The 17,906-nt window shown below is 47.0% G+C and overlaps 2 protein-coding genes across 7 annotated transcripts; both read left to right on the top strand.

Annotated features, from left to right (window-relative positions):
• The first annotated feature begins 876 nt into the window (after positions 1 to 876).
• On the top strand, positions 877 to 12,624 carry lcp2a (lymphocyte cytosolic protein 2a). 6 transcript variants are annotated; one of them, XM_063485385.1, is made up of 21 exons: positions 877 to 1,649; positions 3,713 to 3,775; positions 3,856 to 3,902; positions 4,131 to 4,176; positions 5,273 to 5,294; positions 5,797 to 5,837; positions 6,057 to 6,237; positions 6,422 to 6,495; positions 6,613 to 6,673; positions 6,777 to 6,854; positions 7,042 to 7,064; positions 7,228 to 7,247; positions 8,711 to 8,806; positions 8,944 to 8,962; positions 9,213 to 9,228; positions 9,354 to 9,426; positions 9,507 to 9,538; positions 10,069 to 10,127; positions 10,592 to 10,666; positions 10,808 to 10,957; positions 12,004 to 12,624. In XM_063485385.1, the coding sequence occupies exons 1-21, from the start codon at positions 1,572 to 1,574 to the stop codon at positions 12,151 to 12,153; spliced, it is 1,404 nt and encodes a 467-aa protein (XP_063341455.1). In that variant the 5' UTR covers positions 877 to 1,571; the 3' UTR covers positions 12,154 to 12,624. The 6 variants fall into 6 exon arrangements, with proteins under 6 accessions (XP_063341455.1, XP_063341450.1, XP_063341454.1 ...); XM_063485380.1 differs by having other exon boundaries at positions 4,131 to 4,196; positions 5,272 to 5,294; positions 6,616 to 6,673; XM_063485384.1 differs by having other exon boundaries at positions 4,131 to 4,196; positions 5,272 to 5,294; positions 8,947 to 8,962; positions 9,216 to 9,228.
• Positions 12,625 to 16,142: 3,518 nt separating this feature from the next.
• On the top strand, positions 16,143 to 17,492 carry foxi3a (forkhead box I3a). The gene is made up of 2 exons (XM_063487931.1): positions 16,143 to 16,665; positions 16,846 to 17,492. The coding sequence occupies exons 1-2, from the start codon at positions 16,143 to 16,145 to the stop codon at positions 17,490 to 17,492; spliced, it is 1,170 nt and encodes a 389-aa protein (XP_063344001.1).
• The last annotated feature ends 414 nt before the right edge of the window (positions 17,493 to 17,906 follow it).

Below are 17,906 nucleotides of genomic sequence, written 5' to 3'. Positions count from 1 at the left end.
GACGAGGGGTTTTCCTGAGCTAAACTTAGTGTGAAGAAGTGAAACATGAGCGCATCCATCACTCCATCCTTATCTCCAGTTTGTATGGAGACACATTAGTGCCAAACCATCCATGAGCCCAATGATCTGAGTTTCAACGACTCAGGTGAGACTTCAAAGTGGGACGACGTGTTTCTGAGTTTATCATCAGTGTCATCGCAGCGGCTCGCCCTCTGTGTTTGCTCTTTCATATAAAATCAAATGTTTGTTCTGTGATAAATAAGCTTTTGTAAAGAAGAACAACCACAGTTCCAACAACGTGGGACAGGTCCGTGTGTCCCCTCTCCCGCGCTGCAGGTTAGCATCGTCCTGCTCAAACATGAAGGCCACACAGCTGCAGGCTTTGACCTGAGCGCTGAGAACGAGCCGGAGGCTCCCTGTCCTCTTCAGTCTGACAGCGTTCCTGGGACTCATCTGCTGAAGCTCACGTCCCACAGAGAGTCCTCCAGCTTCTCTGACTACGGTGATGAGGTCACGCTGCGTAGAAGATGAGCTGTTCACGGTGAGGAACATGATTCATGTTGGTGAAGCTCTCTGAGAGCCTCTTTTTATCCCCGATCATGTGACCGAGCTGCTGACAGGTCACATGATCAGCTGGTAAATCTTCCTCCGCCTCTTCAGCACGAGCTTTTTTGAGACGGCTCGTTCTCTCACTTTAATCTTTTGTTTTCTGTGTTCGATCACAAATAAATTATGAGCTCTTGTTTTCGTCCCGACTGCAGTTCCTCTGACGTCCAGCAGAGGCAGCAGTGAGCCCGTCCCCATAGACCCCCATGTTAATCAGCAGAAGTAAACATTTCACACAAACTGTTTTGGTAAACAATACTTTTACTTTGAATACTTGGAGTACATTTTTCAAAGCGTGCAGAGGTGGCTTGACTGCACAGATGCATGCTGGGTAACGACCCTGGCCTTCAGCGCTGATGGAGGCCCTCCGTCGGGCTGACCCGGGGTCGGGGTGGTGCCAGCTGATCCGGGGTTCGTTTGTTCCTCTGTTTGGCATTTCGACAGCGTCGCTGCAGCGAGTGGGTGCAGCTGCAGACGCTGTTCCGCTCTGTGGTCAGACGGGGGGGTGGGGGTGATGCTGCCTTCATCCATCCCCCACTTCACTTCCTCTGAGCGAGAGAGAGAGAGGAAAGAGAGACGCAGAGAGAGAGACTGAAGGAGTGGAGGAGGAGGAAGCCATTTTGGGCCCGGGTGACATGTCTGCCTGCTCTTTGCTGCCTGCGCTGCCGGACGGACGCTCGCGCAGTTAGACCGGACGACTCGGTTTGGGGAAGTAAAAGCTGAGACGCTCGCAGCTCTTTGCTTTTCTGTCTTTCAGAGACGTCTGAGTCTTCACAGGAAGCGGCGGCGAGGCCCGTTAGTCAGACGGCGGGCTGAAGGAGAACAACGGCGCAGAAACTACGAGCCCGATCACTTCCTCAGAGGACGAGGAGCGAGCTCAAAGATCGCCTCTTTCTCTCAGATGTTAGCGTGCTCTGGGTCTGACAGCAGCCCGGCTGACATCGTGCCTTTGAGTATCGAGCAGGATGAGTTCGGACCGCATGCCGTCCAGGTCGGACGTGATGGGGTGGAGCCCGCAGCAGCTGGCGGACTACCTGAGAAGGGTGAGGCCTCCGTCCGTACTGTTCGTGCGTCCTCGTGTACGTCCTTGTTTTCAGCCCCTCGGGATCCTCCGAGCGGTGGGGTCAGCTGACTCACGCTCAGACGGCGCCGTGAACCAAACCAGAACGTTAGTGAGCACAAACAGCAGAGGCTCAGGTGAGCTGCTGCACCTGCCCGACACGGAGCTCGATGACACGTGGCGACCGCAGCTTCAGTGTTTGATGCCCTGTGTTTGAAACGTTGGCGTAGCGTGCTGATCAACAACATTTCAGTAAAGCTCTGGCTCGCTGTTAGTGCAGTGACCTCACTGATGATGTCATTCAAAATGCAGAGGTGCAGTTCAGACGCTCAGTCAAACAATGGTAATAATGCAAACGTTCATGCGATTCAAACAGGTGAGGCTGTTTATTTCTGACGCGTCAGACGTGCAGCCAGCTTCATGTGTCAGCCCGATGCTTCAGGTGCTTTGTGCACCTGTAGTTAAAGGCTGGACTGAATAACTGTCATCGGCTCTGCCACCGCTCGGCGTGATTGCGTACAGCTTTCCTGCTGATCGCAGAGATGGTGACATTTTTCTGCAGAAGTTCAGACGCTGTGACGTAACGACTCAGAGAAGCAGCGGGTTTAACGAGGAAGTGTTTGTGATGCGTTTGGATAAAAGTCCCCGAGAACAGGGACAAAGGCAGCTGGGTGTCAGTTACACTTCAGAAGCAGCAGCAGCAGCAGCAGCGTTAGCCGTTAGCTGCTCGCGTCTGAAGGCGGCTGCATGAAGAGGAGTGAGACGTGACAAACTGCTGGGTTTCCCCTTCCTGTGCATCTCTTATAATCTCACAGTTCGTCTTACTTTAACAGACTTTAACATCTGATCATGTCTGATTATTTTTAGGTCACTTAGCAGCAGTTTGATGGTGCAAAGTATCGGAGCAGGCAGGTGGAGCAGATGAAAGCTGTACGTCGGCGCAGAGCCGCAGGAAGTGTCGTTATTTTCCATTTGGGGTTTGATGGGGTTATTTAAGGCCTACGGTGTTTCAGCATGCGTGCTGTCAGCGGAGGCAAAAATAGCAACAGGTGGGAGATAATAACTGTAACTTGTTACAGACGCGGCCAAACATTCAAATCATGAGGTGAACTTCTGTAGAAGAAATCCCTGTGGGCTTATTTTCACTCTGAATGTCTCCTCACTGATCTCTGCACAGCAAGCCTGCGGGACGTTCGCTCAGCGGAGACGCTTCAGTCCCGCGCAGATCGTCCACCTCCTCCCAGCATCCTCCTCTGTCACACTCTGTGCATGTCCTCCTTCGCTACATACATGAACCTCCTCTGAGCTCCACCTTTATCCTCCACCCTCCCAAACCACCTCAGCCTCTCTGACTCTCATGCACTCGTCTCTTATCTCCATCTTCCACCTACTCCACCCTGCCTGCACTCTGTGCTTCATCAGCTTAAAGACTGGCTCTGTCAGCACGACACAAAGTTTCCGAGCGATTCTTTTATAGCGTCTGATGTCAGAGGCTTTTAATGATTGGTGGATGCAGCCCACAGACTCTGACTCTGACTTTACCAGTCAGGCTGCATCATATTCATTTATTAAATCTGTTCAAACGTGGGCTCGTTCTGCATCAAGAAGAAGAATCGTCATGACAACAGGACACGTGAAAAAGAGGCTGATGCCTGTTTGTGTCGAACCTCAGACCAGCTCTGTGAGCTCATCTCACTGATGCTGCGAGTCGCTCGTGCTTGGGTATTTTTTGAGAATCAGCAGGAAAGCTGAGGAAATCTGTGTGGGACAAAATGACGCCAACGCTTTAGTCCCGTCCATAACCAGTTACAGCTGAAAGTCTGGAGTGAGGCGGTGTGGCCAGCAACTGTGACATCAGAAACTGATTCTTATCTTTGCTTTGCGTCACTGCGTGTGTTAGTTTAGATGTTTCACATTCACAGAAAGAATCAGTATTTCCTGGAAGACAGAAAAGAATCGAATAAGAAACAGTGATAATAAAATGATAATAATAAATAGATGTGTTCATATTTGAATGATATGTCAGCTGTGACGTCCCTGTTACAGATGAGTCTGTCCGGCTGTGACAAAGTGGTGCTGAAGCACTCCATCTCTGGTTCCAGATTTGTGGTGAGTTCAACAACAAGAAAATAAAACTGAAAAAGGAAAGAAGGGTGTAGGGAAGGATGTGACCCTGTTTGTTTTTGCAGAATCTGAGCGACAACGACCTCCAGAAATTCCCTAAACTTCATACTCCGTGAGTACTGCCCCCTGCTGCTGCGCTGTGGTACTGCAGTCGGCCTGGGCCACAGCTTTGATTGAGAGACATTTTACTGGATCAGTACTGTTAACAGAAAGTCTTCATTTGTAACCACAGCTGGTGTTTGATGTTAGATGTGCTGATTGTGTGGTACAGTCTGAACGCTGAGGGAGACCCAGGCGAGGGTTAACCACACTGTGATGTCGTGTATCCATGTCTCTGCAGGATGATCTCCAAACTCAGCAGTGAAATCAACAAGAAGGAGAAGAGGGGAGGCTTCTTTAGTAAAAAGTACATTCATGTTCTGCTTATAACAACAGCCTGTGCTTCAATCGTGGCAATAAAACTACAGTCTGGTAACCACTGGTGTCTCCTACACATCTGTTCAAGCACAAAGTCCAGATAGGAACAGAATACTGTTGGACTGTGTTTATAGAAGAACCTGTATCTTATTCTGAAAGGCTCGTCATGGAGCACGTCAGCGGACAGTGAAGGCTAATTCACACAAACCGTTAGAGCTCGTCTTGGTTGTAAATGAGTTTTCTGAGAAACGTATCACCTCATGTTACTCACAAAATTCATGTTGTGTTGCTAAGCAATGGCTAGCTGGCTAACGTTAGCTTATTTGCTTGCTAGCTTTGTTGCCGGTAAAATACTGTCTGAATTAGCGACTGACCAACCTGTCAAACTACTTTAGCAGCTAAAATGATCGTAACGTTAAATAAGGGTAGACTTTTTCATCACATGTCTGAACAAACAACCACCTGAAACGCCTCCGGGCACTGATTTGTTTTTAATGATTTCAAAGATTTATCAAGACTTTCATGCCAGCAGCAAAATACTGCTGAGTACATGAAACTGATGCAGACTCTGAGCAGCACGCTGACGTTAGCTCGCTGGTTGCTCTTATAATGTGGTTTGTGTGAAATTGTTTGCTAGCTGAATGGTTTAAAAAGCTCCTGCGAGCCAACATTTGATGCTAGCTGTCGTTTGTCTTAGAGGCACACACTGTACTGGGAGCTCTGTCACGGCCAGCTTATTTATACGAATAACAACATACAGGCTCACGTTTCTTTATATAAGAGTTTATCTCTAAGTAAAGTCTAAAAGGGAAAGTTGACTTCTGTTGTTGCTTAAAGACTGTTTTTCTGGATGTTTGCTTGATAAAATTTAAATTAGCATCAGAAGAAGGTGCTAAAACTTTTATAGTTGATTTGTTAAAGTCTTCATAAAAGAGCTTTGTTCGTGTTTCCTGCACGCTGTTTTTTTGTCTTTGTGGTTATTTTACATCTATTTAAAAACATCACCTGAGCAGCACTGAGGTTTGACTCAGCTCTGACTTTCTCACACCTTTTTTTTCTCACAGGACGTCCAAATATCCAGAACCAGGTAAGAATTTATTAATGTTTAATGTTTTTATACAGAGCCATGGATGGTTTGAATAATCGTCACATGTATTAGTTGTTTCAGAATAAAATCCTTGGGAATGTGGTGAAATTGCCGACAGTCTGATTTTCAGTGTAGTTTCCATCAGACTGCGTTCACCTCCGTCAGACCAGATCAGAGTTCCTGATATGTGAAACTTAAACATAACGTTGGGTGTGCTGTCGTTTTACGGGGACTTTCCAATCAAACAGAAGCAGGAAGTGTTTGTGATGAAACGTAAATATTTTATTTTGACAAGGCTGGAATAAAATTTCACAGGAAATAGAAACAACAATAAAAACAGGTTAGCATTACTACATAGTTTCACAATGATGAGTAAAGATCTGTAATAGATATTTACCTAACTGCAGTATTATTACGTGTCGTCAGGGGTTTGAGTCTTTGTGATTATTTCCTCGTCACATCTGGAAACACAGATGTTAACCTGCTGCTTTCTCCTCTGCAGAAATCAACTCTGAGCCTCAGGGATGGGGCGAAGACGAGTTTGTGAGTTTATCGATTGATTTACTGAATAAACACAAAATTCATGATGTCATAAACACCATAAAATACACATGAGAGCGATGACAGAGGTGACATTAGATAGAACACATAAATAATAATTACACAAAGATGATTCATTATTGTGCACATTTACATTTTAAAGGATATACATGTGTTAGACCTCCACCCAACACAAGCTTCTCTCTGCGTTTCCTCTGTCAGGACGATGAATTTGACGATGACTACGAGAGTCCGTACAGCGACGATGACGGCAGCGGGGGAGACTACGAGTCCCCAAACGATGACCAGGACGCGGGTAACGATTACGAGCCGCCTCCTTCTGAACCCGCAGAGGACCACAAGCTGTGCCCCCCCCGGCCCATCGGGGACGGGGATTACATTGGTACCCTCACGAGTTCACACACGCCAGAAAATATTACCATCGAATCATCATTTGGGTCATTTCTGACTCCAGACGCAGTCATTGAGTTTGTTTCAGTGTTTGTAACAGAGATGAAAATAACCACCAAACAAACACGCTTTATAAACGTGTGTGTGTGTGTGTGTGTGTGTGTGTGTGTGTGTAGATAACCATGTGTCCCGAAGTCAGCCCCCCGCTGTGTCTCCCCGCCCCCCCGTCTCTACACCACCATCTCGGATGGTGAGTCAAGCTTATCGTAGTACCGAGTGTCTCCACAGAGGGCGCCACACATACTTTAGAATAGTTTGTTAAGTATTTGCTAAGTGTGTGTGTGTGTGTGTGTGTGTGTTATCCAAGCAGCCCATGGACGCTCGCAGAGACCCCTCCCCTCACTGTGGTCCACGACCTCCTGGAAAGTGTGAGTAACTTCCTGCAAACACGCTGATCACGTGACGTTTTCTCAGGTCATGTGATTCCTCTGGGCTCCTCGTTAAAGCTGCTCTTCATGTGTTTGTGTTCAGTGCCTCCTGAGCCACCGCAGGTCTTTCGTAACAACAAACCAGGCAGAGGTCCAGGATCCAACCCGTCCCCCATCAGAGGTAAATGACCTCACCTGATCTCGGCCGCTGACTCACCTGTGCAGGCCTACAGGGCTGGAGGAAATCCCTCCCACGGTGGTCTGTCCCACCGAAACACAAAGAAAAACAAACAGAACGACTGAACTTTATGTTTGTAATCAAACTTCTTTTCTCATTGTGAATGACGTTTGTTTTATCATCATCACAGGACCGCCCCACACGCTGGACAGGGTGAGTTTACAAAACACTTTGTTCACATGACAAACCAGAAAAACAACACATGGATGAAGAGTTAGACCGGAGGAGCTCCACACGTCACACACTAACTCTGATCTAATGTTTCACTATGTTCATATTCAAACATTTACTCTCATTCTTTTTCTGCTTATTGCAGCCGGGCGGACAACACTGGAGGTGTGTACACACACACACACACACACACGCACGCACACACACACACACACACGCACACACACACAGACACACGCACACACGCGCACACACACACAGACGCACACACACAGGCACACACACGCACACAGACGCACACACACACAGACACACGCACACACACGCACACAGACGCACACACACACAGGCACACACACACACACACACACGCACACACATACACACACACACACGCACACACACACACACACACACAGACGCGCACACACACACACTCACACACACACAGACACACACACAGACACACGCGCACACACACACACACACACACACAGACACACGCGCACACACACACACACACACGCGCGCGCGCGCACACACAGACACACACACACACATGCACACACAGACACACACACACACACGCGCACACACACGCGCACACACACACACACAGACACACACACACGCGCACAGACACACACACACACACACACACACGCACACACACACACACAGACGCACACACACACACAGACGCACACACTTCTCCTCAGCTCTGCCGTGGGGTGTACCACAGGGATCTATTCTTGGGCCACTCCTGTTTTCATTGTATCTCCTGCTACTGGGTGCGATCTTCTGAAAACACAACATTTCATCTATACGCTGACGACTGGCAGCTTTATCGTCTCTGTGGGTCTGCTGCTTGATTGTCTCAGTCATGTTAAGTCATGGAGGCTCTAAATGTTTTACATTTTAATGAATGTAAAATGAATTTTATCCAGTCCCAGTCGTTCCTCAACTCTCACCCCAACCAATCACAGCAGATGGCCCCGCCCCTCCCTGAACCTGGTTCTGCAGGAGGTTTCTTCCTGTTAAAAGGGAGTTTTTCCTTCCCACTGTCGCCAAAGTGCTTGCTCATAGGGGGTCATATGATTGTTGGGTTTTTCTCTGTATGTATTATTGTAGGGTCTACTGTACAATATAAAGCACCTTGAGGCGACTGTTGTTGTGATTGGGTGCTATATAAATAAAGTTAAATTGAATTCCTCTGGTACCCCAGATGTTGACTCTGCTGCTCTGACCCTGAAGAGCTCAGTTACTAATCTTGGGGTAAAAATCGACTCTGCGCTTCATTCTTCATTCTATTACCTCAGACGTTTGTGGAAGGTCGAGCCTTTTCTCTCCAGGTGTGATTTGGAAACTTTGATGCAGGCTTTTATAACCTGCCCAGGTCTCTCTGTCACGCCTGCAGCTGCTGCACAGTTTTTAACTGGTAAAGGAACATCTGAGCACATTACTCTGGTTCTGGCCTCCTTGCACGGGCTTCAAATTCAATTTAAAATCCTTTTACTGGGTTTTAAATCCTTAGATGCTCTGGCTCCTGTATATTCACCCTGTACACACTTTGCACACACATGTTGTTTGTGCTGTGTAAATAAATGTTGGTGTGTTGGTGCACGCAGGCCACCGCAGGAGGATCCACCCACCTTTACCAAACCTCCTCTGCCCTCCACCAACATCAACAGGAGCAACTCCTCCGTCCACCTCCCACCCAGCAGGTATCACCTGAAGATAAACGATTCACTTTGATGTTTACAGTTTATTTAATTCAACGTTTATTTGTAGCAAAATATTTTTATTTAACAGCTGAAGGACGATGTTTGAAAAATAGTCACGTTTGGTTTGTTTGTTTCAGCAGGACGGAGAGGAGAGCGGTACGACACACACACACACACACACACACACACACACACACACACACACACACACACGTGTAAATATAGTTTATTTACTTACTGTCACCAGGTTCAATATCTCTGATTAAACAAATGAACATTTTAAATCGTGTTTCACTGAGTTAGATGAAGATGTCAGCCTGTGTTTGTATTCAGAGAAATCCTCGTCTCAGGTTTGTAACTTTGGGAAATAAAAGTTTAATTCTTGTGTTTTTCTTTATTTCCTCAGCAGCTGCCAGACGAAGGTGAGGTTTATTCATTTTTTCCAGATTTACTTCCTAAATAAAAAAACTTTAAAAATAAACATTTAAACTTTGTTACTTGCTTAAAACGTGTGTTTAAATCTGTTCTGACTGTTTTTCCCCTTCAGTGTCAAATAGCAACACTTTCCCCCTTAGCAAGCCTCCCCAGCCCAGACCCCCGGGCCCTCCCACTGGAGACAGGTATGTGAGTGACCGTTTAATTTTAACTGAAAAATACAGAATATTTCATGGTAAACTTATTTTTTTATTGTTTTTAACAGGACTGGATCTCTGCCAAACAAAATGCCACCTGGTAAGAAGAAAATTACTTTGACATTTTGTAAAATACACTTTTTCTCAGAGTGTAAATACAGCTGATTTCCTTTCACAATAAAACTCCAGAAATCGATTTGAAACCAGTGAAAAGGTTTAAAATGCCTCTGTGAGCGTGCTCAGTTTGACCAGCAGACCAGAGCTGAAACAGCTTTAATGATTCATACATTAGAATAATCAGATTTATGAAAAACAGCACAAATTTATACAAAATGATTTCTTAAAAGTTAAATCAACATGGAAGTGCACTGATGTCCAGCAGGGGGCGACTGCTCCTAGTTTGAGATCTTTTAAATAATTTATTTGACTATGGCTCCATCAGAGTCACAGTTTCTGTGAACAGTCTGTGGCTGAAACACACAGTGGGTGAAAAGGTCATGTGAGGTTAGCTGTGGGTTGGTTGAGTCCTCAGGACATAGAATAGAATAAAGTAGAATAGCCCTTTATTGTCTTTGTACATAGACACGATAAATGAATGTAAAGTGATGGTAGTGTGACTGGGTTTTGCAGCGATGCCGTCGGGCAGACAGTCAGTTCGTCCTCCTCCACCTGCAGCAGGATACACACAGGTAACACTAAAATACACACACGCTTGTCTTTGTGACATGTGGGGACCGTGGGTCACATAAACATTATGAGGTCCATACTGATCAGAACCTTTTAAAGAGGAGCAGCACGAGTTCCTGACCCACAGTCAGTACTGCACACAGAGGAAGTGTTTCACAATAAAAGCCTCATCAAGAAATGATGGTTTCTATCAGACGAAGAGCTTTTAATTTAAAATACAGGAAACGGCACAGATGTTTTTGTTTGTATTTGATTTAATTATATGTACTTTTAACGACAACAACAATAACAACAACAGTAATAATAATAATTACAACAATGTTCTTCAGTGTGAACAGCAGGTGGTGCTGTTTCCTTTGTCTTTGCTGAAACACACACAGAGCTCGCCATCAGAGGGTTTATTACTGTGTGTGTGTGTGTGTGTGTGTGTGTGTGTGTGTGTGTGTGTGTGCGTGTGTGCGTGCAGGAGCTGGACCCTCGCTGGTATGTGGGTAAAGTGACCCGAGGTCAGGCTGAAGGATGTCTGAAACGAGTCTACAAGGTACCAGAAACAGAGTGTCATAATAAAAGTTTCTGTTATTCAGGCTTCAAATTTGTTTATCAGGACTCAGTGGAGCAGCAGTGACATACCCAGCACGCTCACACTGTGGTCTAAACATTTTAAATCCTGTGTCTCATCTAGGATGGGGCGTACCTGGTGAGGGACAGCACCCGGCAGCAGGCGAACCAGCCCTTCACCCTGATGGTCTACTACCAGGACAAAGTCTACAACATCCAGATCAGGCAGCAGAACCAGCAGTTTGTGCTGGGAACTGGACTCAAAGTCCAGGAGGTAAAATTCTGGATTCTTCACAGTCATACAGCGAACATGTCTGTTTACTTCAGACTTTCTTATTCATGTTTACAGCAGATTTCAGTGTTCAGGGCACTATAATCAGCTGCAGAGGTTTTCCACATGACGTCATGTGCAGCTCACTCAAGAGCTGTCCGCCATATTGGACGTGATAAGTAGTTTTGATCACGTCCAATCACTACATACGTGAAATCATCACTACTTTTTGTCCCATCACAACACCTTCATTCTGAAAATAACAGATACAAGCATCAGATAAACTGCATGACTGCATCTGTTTCAACTTTTACATTTATATTTTCTTTTTTTTTTTTTTTTGAGTGTTTCTGTCTCATCATCTTCATCGGCCTCCTCCAGGACCACCCTCCTCAAATCAATATTGTCTCAGTTATCACAGTGTAGACATGCGACCCTCCGTCTCTGGACAGCTGACAAGAGACGACTAAACAACATCATAACATTACAAGCTAACATCACGGCAGCTAACATTACACTAAAACTTAAACTGCTTTCCCCTGATCAGCTGTGTGAGTCTGCCTGTGGTAGCTCCACTTACATGTGTTAACGGTAGCTAATAGTAGCTAGCAGCAGCACCTACGGGCAGAAACACACAATGCTCGGACACGAGTCACTACATGCTGTTCTCTGTGTGATTGCGTATGTGACAATATAAGTGATAATGCACAGAGATGTGTCAATATGAAAATGTAATAAAGATCAGGGAAATACCTGAAAGTGACCGTAGTCCACTTGATCCAGTGACTCCAGGTCCAGGTCCAGTTTCTGGGTTTCTTATAAATACTGAGAAGCATCCAGACTTTTGTTGGCCTTCATAACTCGTCCAGTATAATTTGAGGGGTTGTTGATATAAATGCTGTGCTGTGATGTCGGAGCGAATGCCAAAGTTACTTCACAACATCAGTAAACACACTCGGAGGGTTTAAGTTCCACCTTCAGCGTTCACCTGTAATAACTGCGTTTGACCTGTAGGGGCGGTATAATCTAACTGTGTCTTGTGTGTCCAGTCTTTCCCGTCAGTCAGTGACATCATCAGCCATTACTCCCAGTCTCCTCTGCTGCTCATCGATGCCAAAAACCGGAGCGCCAGCCAGCAGAACCAGTGCATGCTCTCAGACCCGGCAGGATACTACATGGGTGGCCAGAACTGGTCCTGACCGGACTGACTTGGATCGAAGCGGCACGGCTGAATTTTGCAGCAGAGGGAAACGGTTAGATTTACGATGAATGTTCAAACGCCACTAGCGGCTGTGCTAAACGTCTTCCTGTTTCCAGGAAGGTGTGCTGTGTGGCGCCAGAGGAAAATGTTGGATTTTTGCACATGTTGCTTCAGTTGTTTGTTTGCCTTTTTGTGTTCCTCAGTTTTTACGGGTTTGTGACAAAAAAACGTCACTTTGAATCTTAAGAAGAGTTCTTAAAAGTTTTAGCTTCACTTTGGGATTTCTGTCAACACTCGATGACGCTGGGCCAAATCTACAGCGTTCACTTAAAATACTTTCAAACTAAGCTGACTGTTTCTGTCAGAAGAGCTTAATGAAGCCTCCTGTACATCCTCACCTCCACGTAACCTGTGCTTCACTGTTCACCTGTCTGTCTCTCAGCGTCAATAAAACCATCGTGAAATGTCACTCGTGTCTGGGTTTCTCTAACAAAGCACAAAAACCTTTATTTTAATATTTTTCAGCCTTCTGTATCACCTGATGATAAAAGACGGAAGCAGCCAATGCTGACGTGCCTTAAACCTGCATTCTTTGTAATGTCCAGCAGGGGGCGACTGTTCAAACGTCTGGCCTCCTTTCTTCAGAGCTGCTTTAATTCTTCATGTTTCAGACTCAACACGCTGCAGGAAACATTCATCATTTAGACATGACATCATCATGACATCATCACAGCTGCTGCAGATGTGTGGGCTGCATCCATGATGACAAACCAGCCTGAGACGATCTGAGCTCCCTCTGCGCACTGCGTGCTGGTCTGCAGACCCCGGTGCAGAAGAGCAGCTCTGTGTTCGCAGCTCAAACGTGACGTCGTCACAGGACCTGGACCCGCAGCAGAGCGCAGCGCAGCAGAGCCCAGCGCAGCAGAGCCCAGCGCAGCAGAGCACAGTGCAGCAGAAATGGAGGAAGAGAAAACATACTCAGTCGTCTGTTCATGTAAATCATTATTTTTAAATTAAACACACACAGTATCAAAGCTGTGTGAAGAGTGTGTTCAGACGCAGACGGTACGAGGAGGGGCGGGTCTGGTTATTAGCCAATGAGCACACTGCAGGTAATCATTAGAATGATTTATTGACCCAAACTGAGCCGTTCTCCCGTCGGCCTCCAGCAGAGCGATGGTTTCATTTGGTCTGATTTTGGTTTTCTGTGTTTGCTCTTTGCAGTAAAAACTGTTCATGCAAACATGTGAATGAGCTCGAGATAACAGAAGCAAATCACCTTAAATCTGCTCGCTGACAGGTCTGTGGGCAGATCTGGTGCTGCTGTGAAACAACACTGTGACGGTTACAGGTGCTCGTTTTTCCCACGGGCCCCACCGCCACGTCCACGCCATAATCCCCAGAATCAGTTATAGTCCAGATCCTGTTGTTTTGTCTAAACCGTCACCCAGAGAAGATTACTGCTGACACACACACAGACACACACATCATGCCCATATCATGGTCTAAACCAATCAGAGATAGTCGGGGGCGGGACCTCTCTGATGCCCAAGGTAAGATGTTCAGATATTGAGATGTTCAGTTCGAAGCCTTTGAGGCTCTTTTAATTTAGACTTTCTTTTATTTTATATATCTTGAGATTTTTTAAGTTTAAATTTCAGCTCAGTGAAACACTTTAAGCACAAGAACTTTTTCAGTAAGGCGCACTTGAAATCCTTTCATTTCCTCAAAAGTGCGGCTTATGTATGAATTCTGGTTGTGATTACTGACCTCAAACTGATTTTATGTGCTACACGGCGCTCAAATCTGTCAAAATATTTTAGCACGACTTTGCTGAGCTACGAAGCCGCACCGCTCGATGGACTGTTGGAGCATTACAGCTACTGTAGTCAGGAGCCTCGCGGAGTGATACGTACTGTGCTTCAACATAATATTACTGTACTGTAATATTAAAATGGCTCCTGCTAAGAGACGTGGTTACGAAGTGGATTTTAAACTCGCGCAGCAGAACATGAGAACAGAACAGCTGTGAGAGAGTTCAACATGAATGAATCAATGGCACGAAGCAAGAAGAATGAGCTGAGTCAGGTTTGACTGTTTTTATAATCCGGTGCCGTAAAAATACAGTAACGTATCTCTCTTGTAGAAATGAGCTCCAAATAAAGAACTTTGTGTTGACAGATTGTTCATCATTCATCAATATTGTCTGTATGGACAGCAGTTTAAAAAAGTGAACATGTAAAGCTGAAGTGTTCAGTGATGCGGTTGAAAAATTTGGGAGCACCAAAGAGAAAAAGTGCAACTGTGGGAAAACATTAGTCTCGAGCCCTGCAGCTCCCACTGCACCCACAGTCCACAGCAGCTTCTACACCAGCTCCACCATCTGTACACTTTCTTCTGCCTCCTTTTTCTTTCTGCTCTTTGCGCTGTAAGTCATGTTTTCTCTGTCTCAGCTTCCACGAGCCTTTCATCGGAGGATCTTCCTCATGGTGCTGATCTCCTCCACCACGCTGACGGAGGAAGTCGTGCAGAGTGAAGCAGCTCTTCTGTGGTGATCATGTCCTGCACACGACTCAGTGGGGGTGGGGGGTACACTGTGTCACCATCCACCTGTCAGTCAGAGAGGCCACGCCCCTAATAATGTAAACATGAACCCTAATACAGGTGAGTTATCAAACACAGTTGCTATAGAAACCAGTTTGTGTATCAGGCTGTAAACGGCTTTATTTGAACTCTGCTGCCTCTGCTGGACGTCGGAGGAGCTGCAGGCTCTGACAGGAGGATGGTCACATGACAGCGCAGTCACATGACAGCCATGAGGACAGTTATCACACAAACATGAGCTCAGCTCCGTCCTCATGCATCTGCTCACTCTGAACAAACTCCTTCAGGCTGTAAAGTAACTGAGTAAAGTACAAAGCTACTTGTGTGTGGCAGCTTTGCAGCATCAGGATCATGACCTCCGTGTTGCTCCATCACTCGGGTCTTTATGGTGGAGCTGCTGGACTGAAGCCTCAGACCCGAGCTCGTGTCTGCTGACAGACGATCGTCGGGGCGTCTGCCACAGATCAGCTGAGCAGTTAGAGCCACGGTGAAAACGAGCCCTCGTTGGGAGGCGCGCTGAAGCATTTACATGAGAATGTGAGTTATTTTGATCGGGCCTGCAGACATGCTGACTGTCAGCGTGTCGGGGGACGTCTGCAGAACAAAGGGCTCGGGCGACGCCTCAAACAGCAGCTGCAGAAATGACTCAGGGTCTGTGAGGAGATAAGACGCTCCGAGCAGCCGCAGTTACAAATGAAGTTATTTATACATTTATAAAAGTTCCATCGTGGAGTTTATGTGTGCAGGAGCAGCGAAAAGCTCGTCTGTGAAACATCCAATCAGAGCCCAGGAGAACGGGCAGGGGTCACAGACGCTCTTCAGGAACACGACGACGCTTTCAGCATTTTATGGCTCAGAAGGTTCATCGAGTGGGAAAGTCACGGTCACAGGAAATCACCGTAAACACACCAATAAACAAATATCAGTGTTTCAGTGTTTGCAGAAGCTGTGAGTGAGCTTTAACCCTCATCCACAGCCTCACACAGCCAGCTGTGAACAACAGAAAACACACATTCAACATGAAAAAGCCTCAGATTTAAGAACTGAAACCATGAACAGATTTGAATTTTCAGAGTTTAAAATGTCTTAAATGCAGCTGAAGAAAGCAGCGACACAGCTCTGATGAAGCTGTGAGATCAGAGCTGCGTCTGTTCCCCTCTCGCAGGGTCGAGCTGACGTCTGCTCACTGAGTCGTTTGTCAGCACTGATCTGCCCCGGGGCAACAATTCAACCTGTTCTTATTCAAATCAGCCCCCTCCTCGCGCTCATCCCCCACCAGCCAATCAGGTCGTACAGGGGGCGGGGCAGCAGGGTATAAGTGTCTCAGGTGAGCAGCAGGTGTATAGAGCAGACAGGTGCAGGCAGACCGGAAGAAGCAGCAGCATGGCGTCCTTTGTGCCGGAGCGTGGCCCGTCTCCCTTCGTCTGCAGACGCTCGCCGCCCCAGCAGGAGCTCCGGTCTCTGGGCCTCGACCCGTCCGACTTCAGCCTGTACGGCCCTCTGTCTCCACCTGCGTCCAGCCCGTCGGCGTGGCTCCAGCCGGCCCACAGGCGCAGCTTCGCCTCCAGCCCGGACCAGAGCTTCGCCGCAGGAAGTGCACCGGGGCTGCCCCCGCCCTTCAGAGACTTCCACCCTCATCTCTACGGGCTCCAGAGGAGCATGCCCTGGTTCTCCCAGGACGAGATGCTGAGCTTGGTCCGCCCGCCATACTCTTACTCTGCCCTCATCGCCATGGCAATAAAGAGCGCTCCAGAGCAGCGGCTGACCCTCAGCCAGATCTACCAGTACGTCTCGGACAACTTCCCCTTCTACAGCCGCAGCAAGGCCGGCTGGCAGAACTCCATCCGCCACAACCTGTCGCTCAACGACTGCTTCCAGAAAGTTCCCCGGGACGAGCGCGATCCAGGTGAGGCGAGCACACCTGAGCTCTGAGGCTCTGATTCGTCGGAGACAGGAAGATGTTTTTGTGCTTTGTTTCCAGTATAAACTCAGTTTCTCCATCCAGGTTTTGTCTGAAACAACAAGTCTGACAAAAACCTGACGCTCACGCTTTGATTAACCTTCCTCCTCCTCTTCCTCCCTGCAGGTAAAGGGAACTACTGGACTCTGGACCCGAACTGTGAGAAAATGTTCGACAACGGAAACTTCCGCCGCAAGAGGAAGAGGAAGAACGACTGCGAGACCAATGAGAAGAAATCTTCCTCCTCTTCCTCTCCGTCCTCCTCAGAGCCCAGCCCAAAAATTGCCAGTGTGCACAGCAGCAGCGGTTACAGCACGGAGCCACCTCCTCTCTCAGACGCTGCGTCCAACCTCAGCAGCTTCCTCTGCCACCTCCAGGACTCCCTCTTCCTCGCTCCTCCTCCTCTTCACTCCTCTGTATCTTACATGAAGTTACCAGAGCAGGCCTCCCCGTCGCCTCACGGGTACACGTCGTCATATTCACCCGGCGCCGTGGTGCCGCAGTGGGACACCAGCTGCTCCTCTCCATCCTTCTACACCTCGCCGCCTCCTCTCTTCTCGTCCTCCCAGGCCACTCCTTTTAACTTCTGCCCGCTCCCCGACCCTCAGACTGGCTCGCCGCCGCTCTACACTGAGCTGCAGACGGCGTCCTGTCCTCAGGTGGAGCTCCAGGAGACGCAGCAGCTGCAGCAGCTGCAGGCCCAGAGCCAGCCTCTGTTCTCGGGGGGCTTCAGTGACTCTCTGCCCCTCGACTCGCTGGTCCTCCAGCACTGAAACAGACTCACCTGTCCGCCCTGAAAAGTTTCTATTTATCTTTTTTATACTTTCACAATTTTAGGATAAGTGATAAAACGTGTAAATATGAGTGAATGTGGGTGATTGGAATAATAAAAAAAACATTTAAGTTTAAAACTATGTATTTCTTCAGTGTCTCCAAACATGTCAACAAAACGTTTAACTGCACAAAAACAAAATTTGTAAAAAGTCACTTTTAAACCCAAAAAGATTCAAAAGATACCAAAAAGGAAAAAGAAGAAAAGACTGAAGTAAATGAGATTTAATCAGTGCCCTAGTTTTTTTTATCTGTTAAAATAAAAATAACCATAATTAAACTTCTACACTGCATTAAATTATAACTTATTACAGGTTATATTTAAATTATACGAACAAAAGCAGCTAAGTTTAGCT

This window comes from Pelmatolapia mariae, linkage group LG10_11 (genome assembly GCF_036321145.2).
Source record: "Pelmatolapia mariae isolate MD_Pm_ZW linkage group LG10_11, Pm_UMD_F_2, whole genome shotgun sequence".
NCBI lineage: Eukaryota > Metazoa > Chordata > Actinopteri > Cichliformes > Cichlidae > Pelmatolapia > Pelmatolapia mariae.
This window is presented reverse-complemented; position numbering and strand designations above follow the sequence as displayed.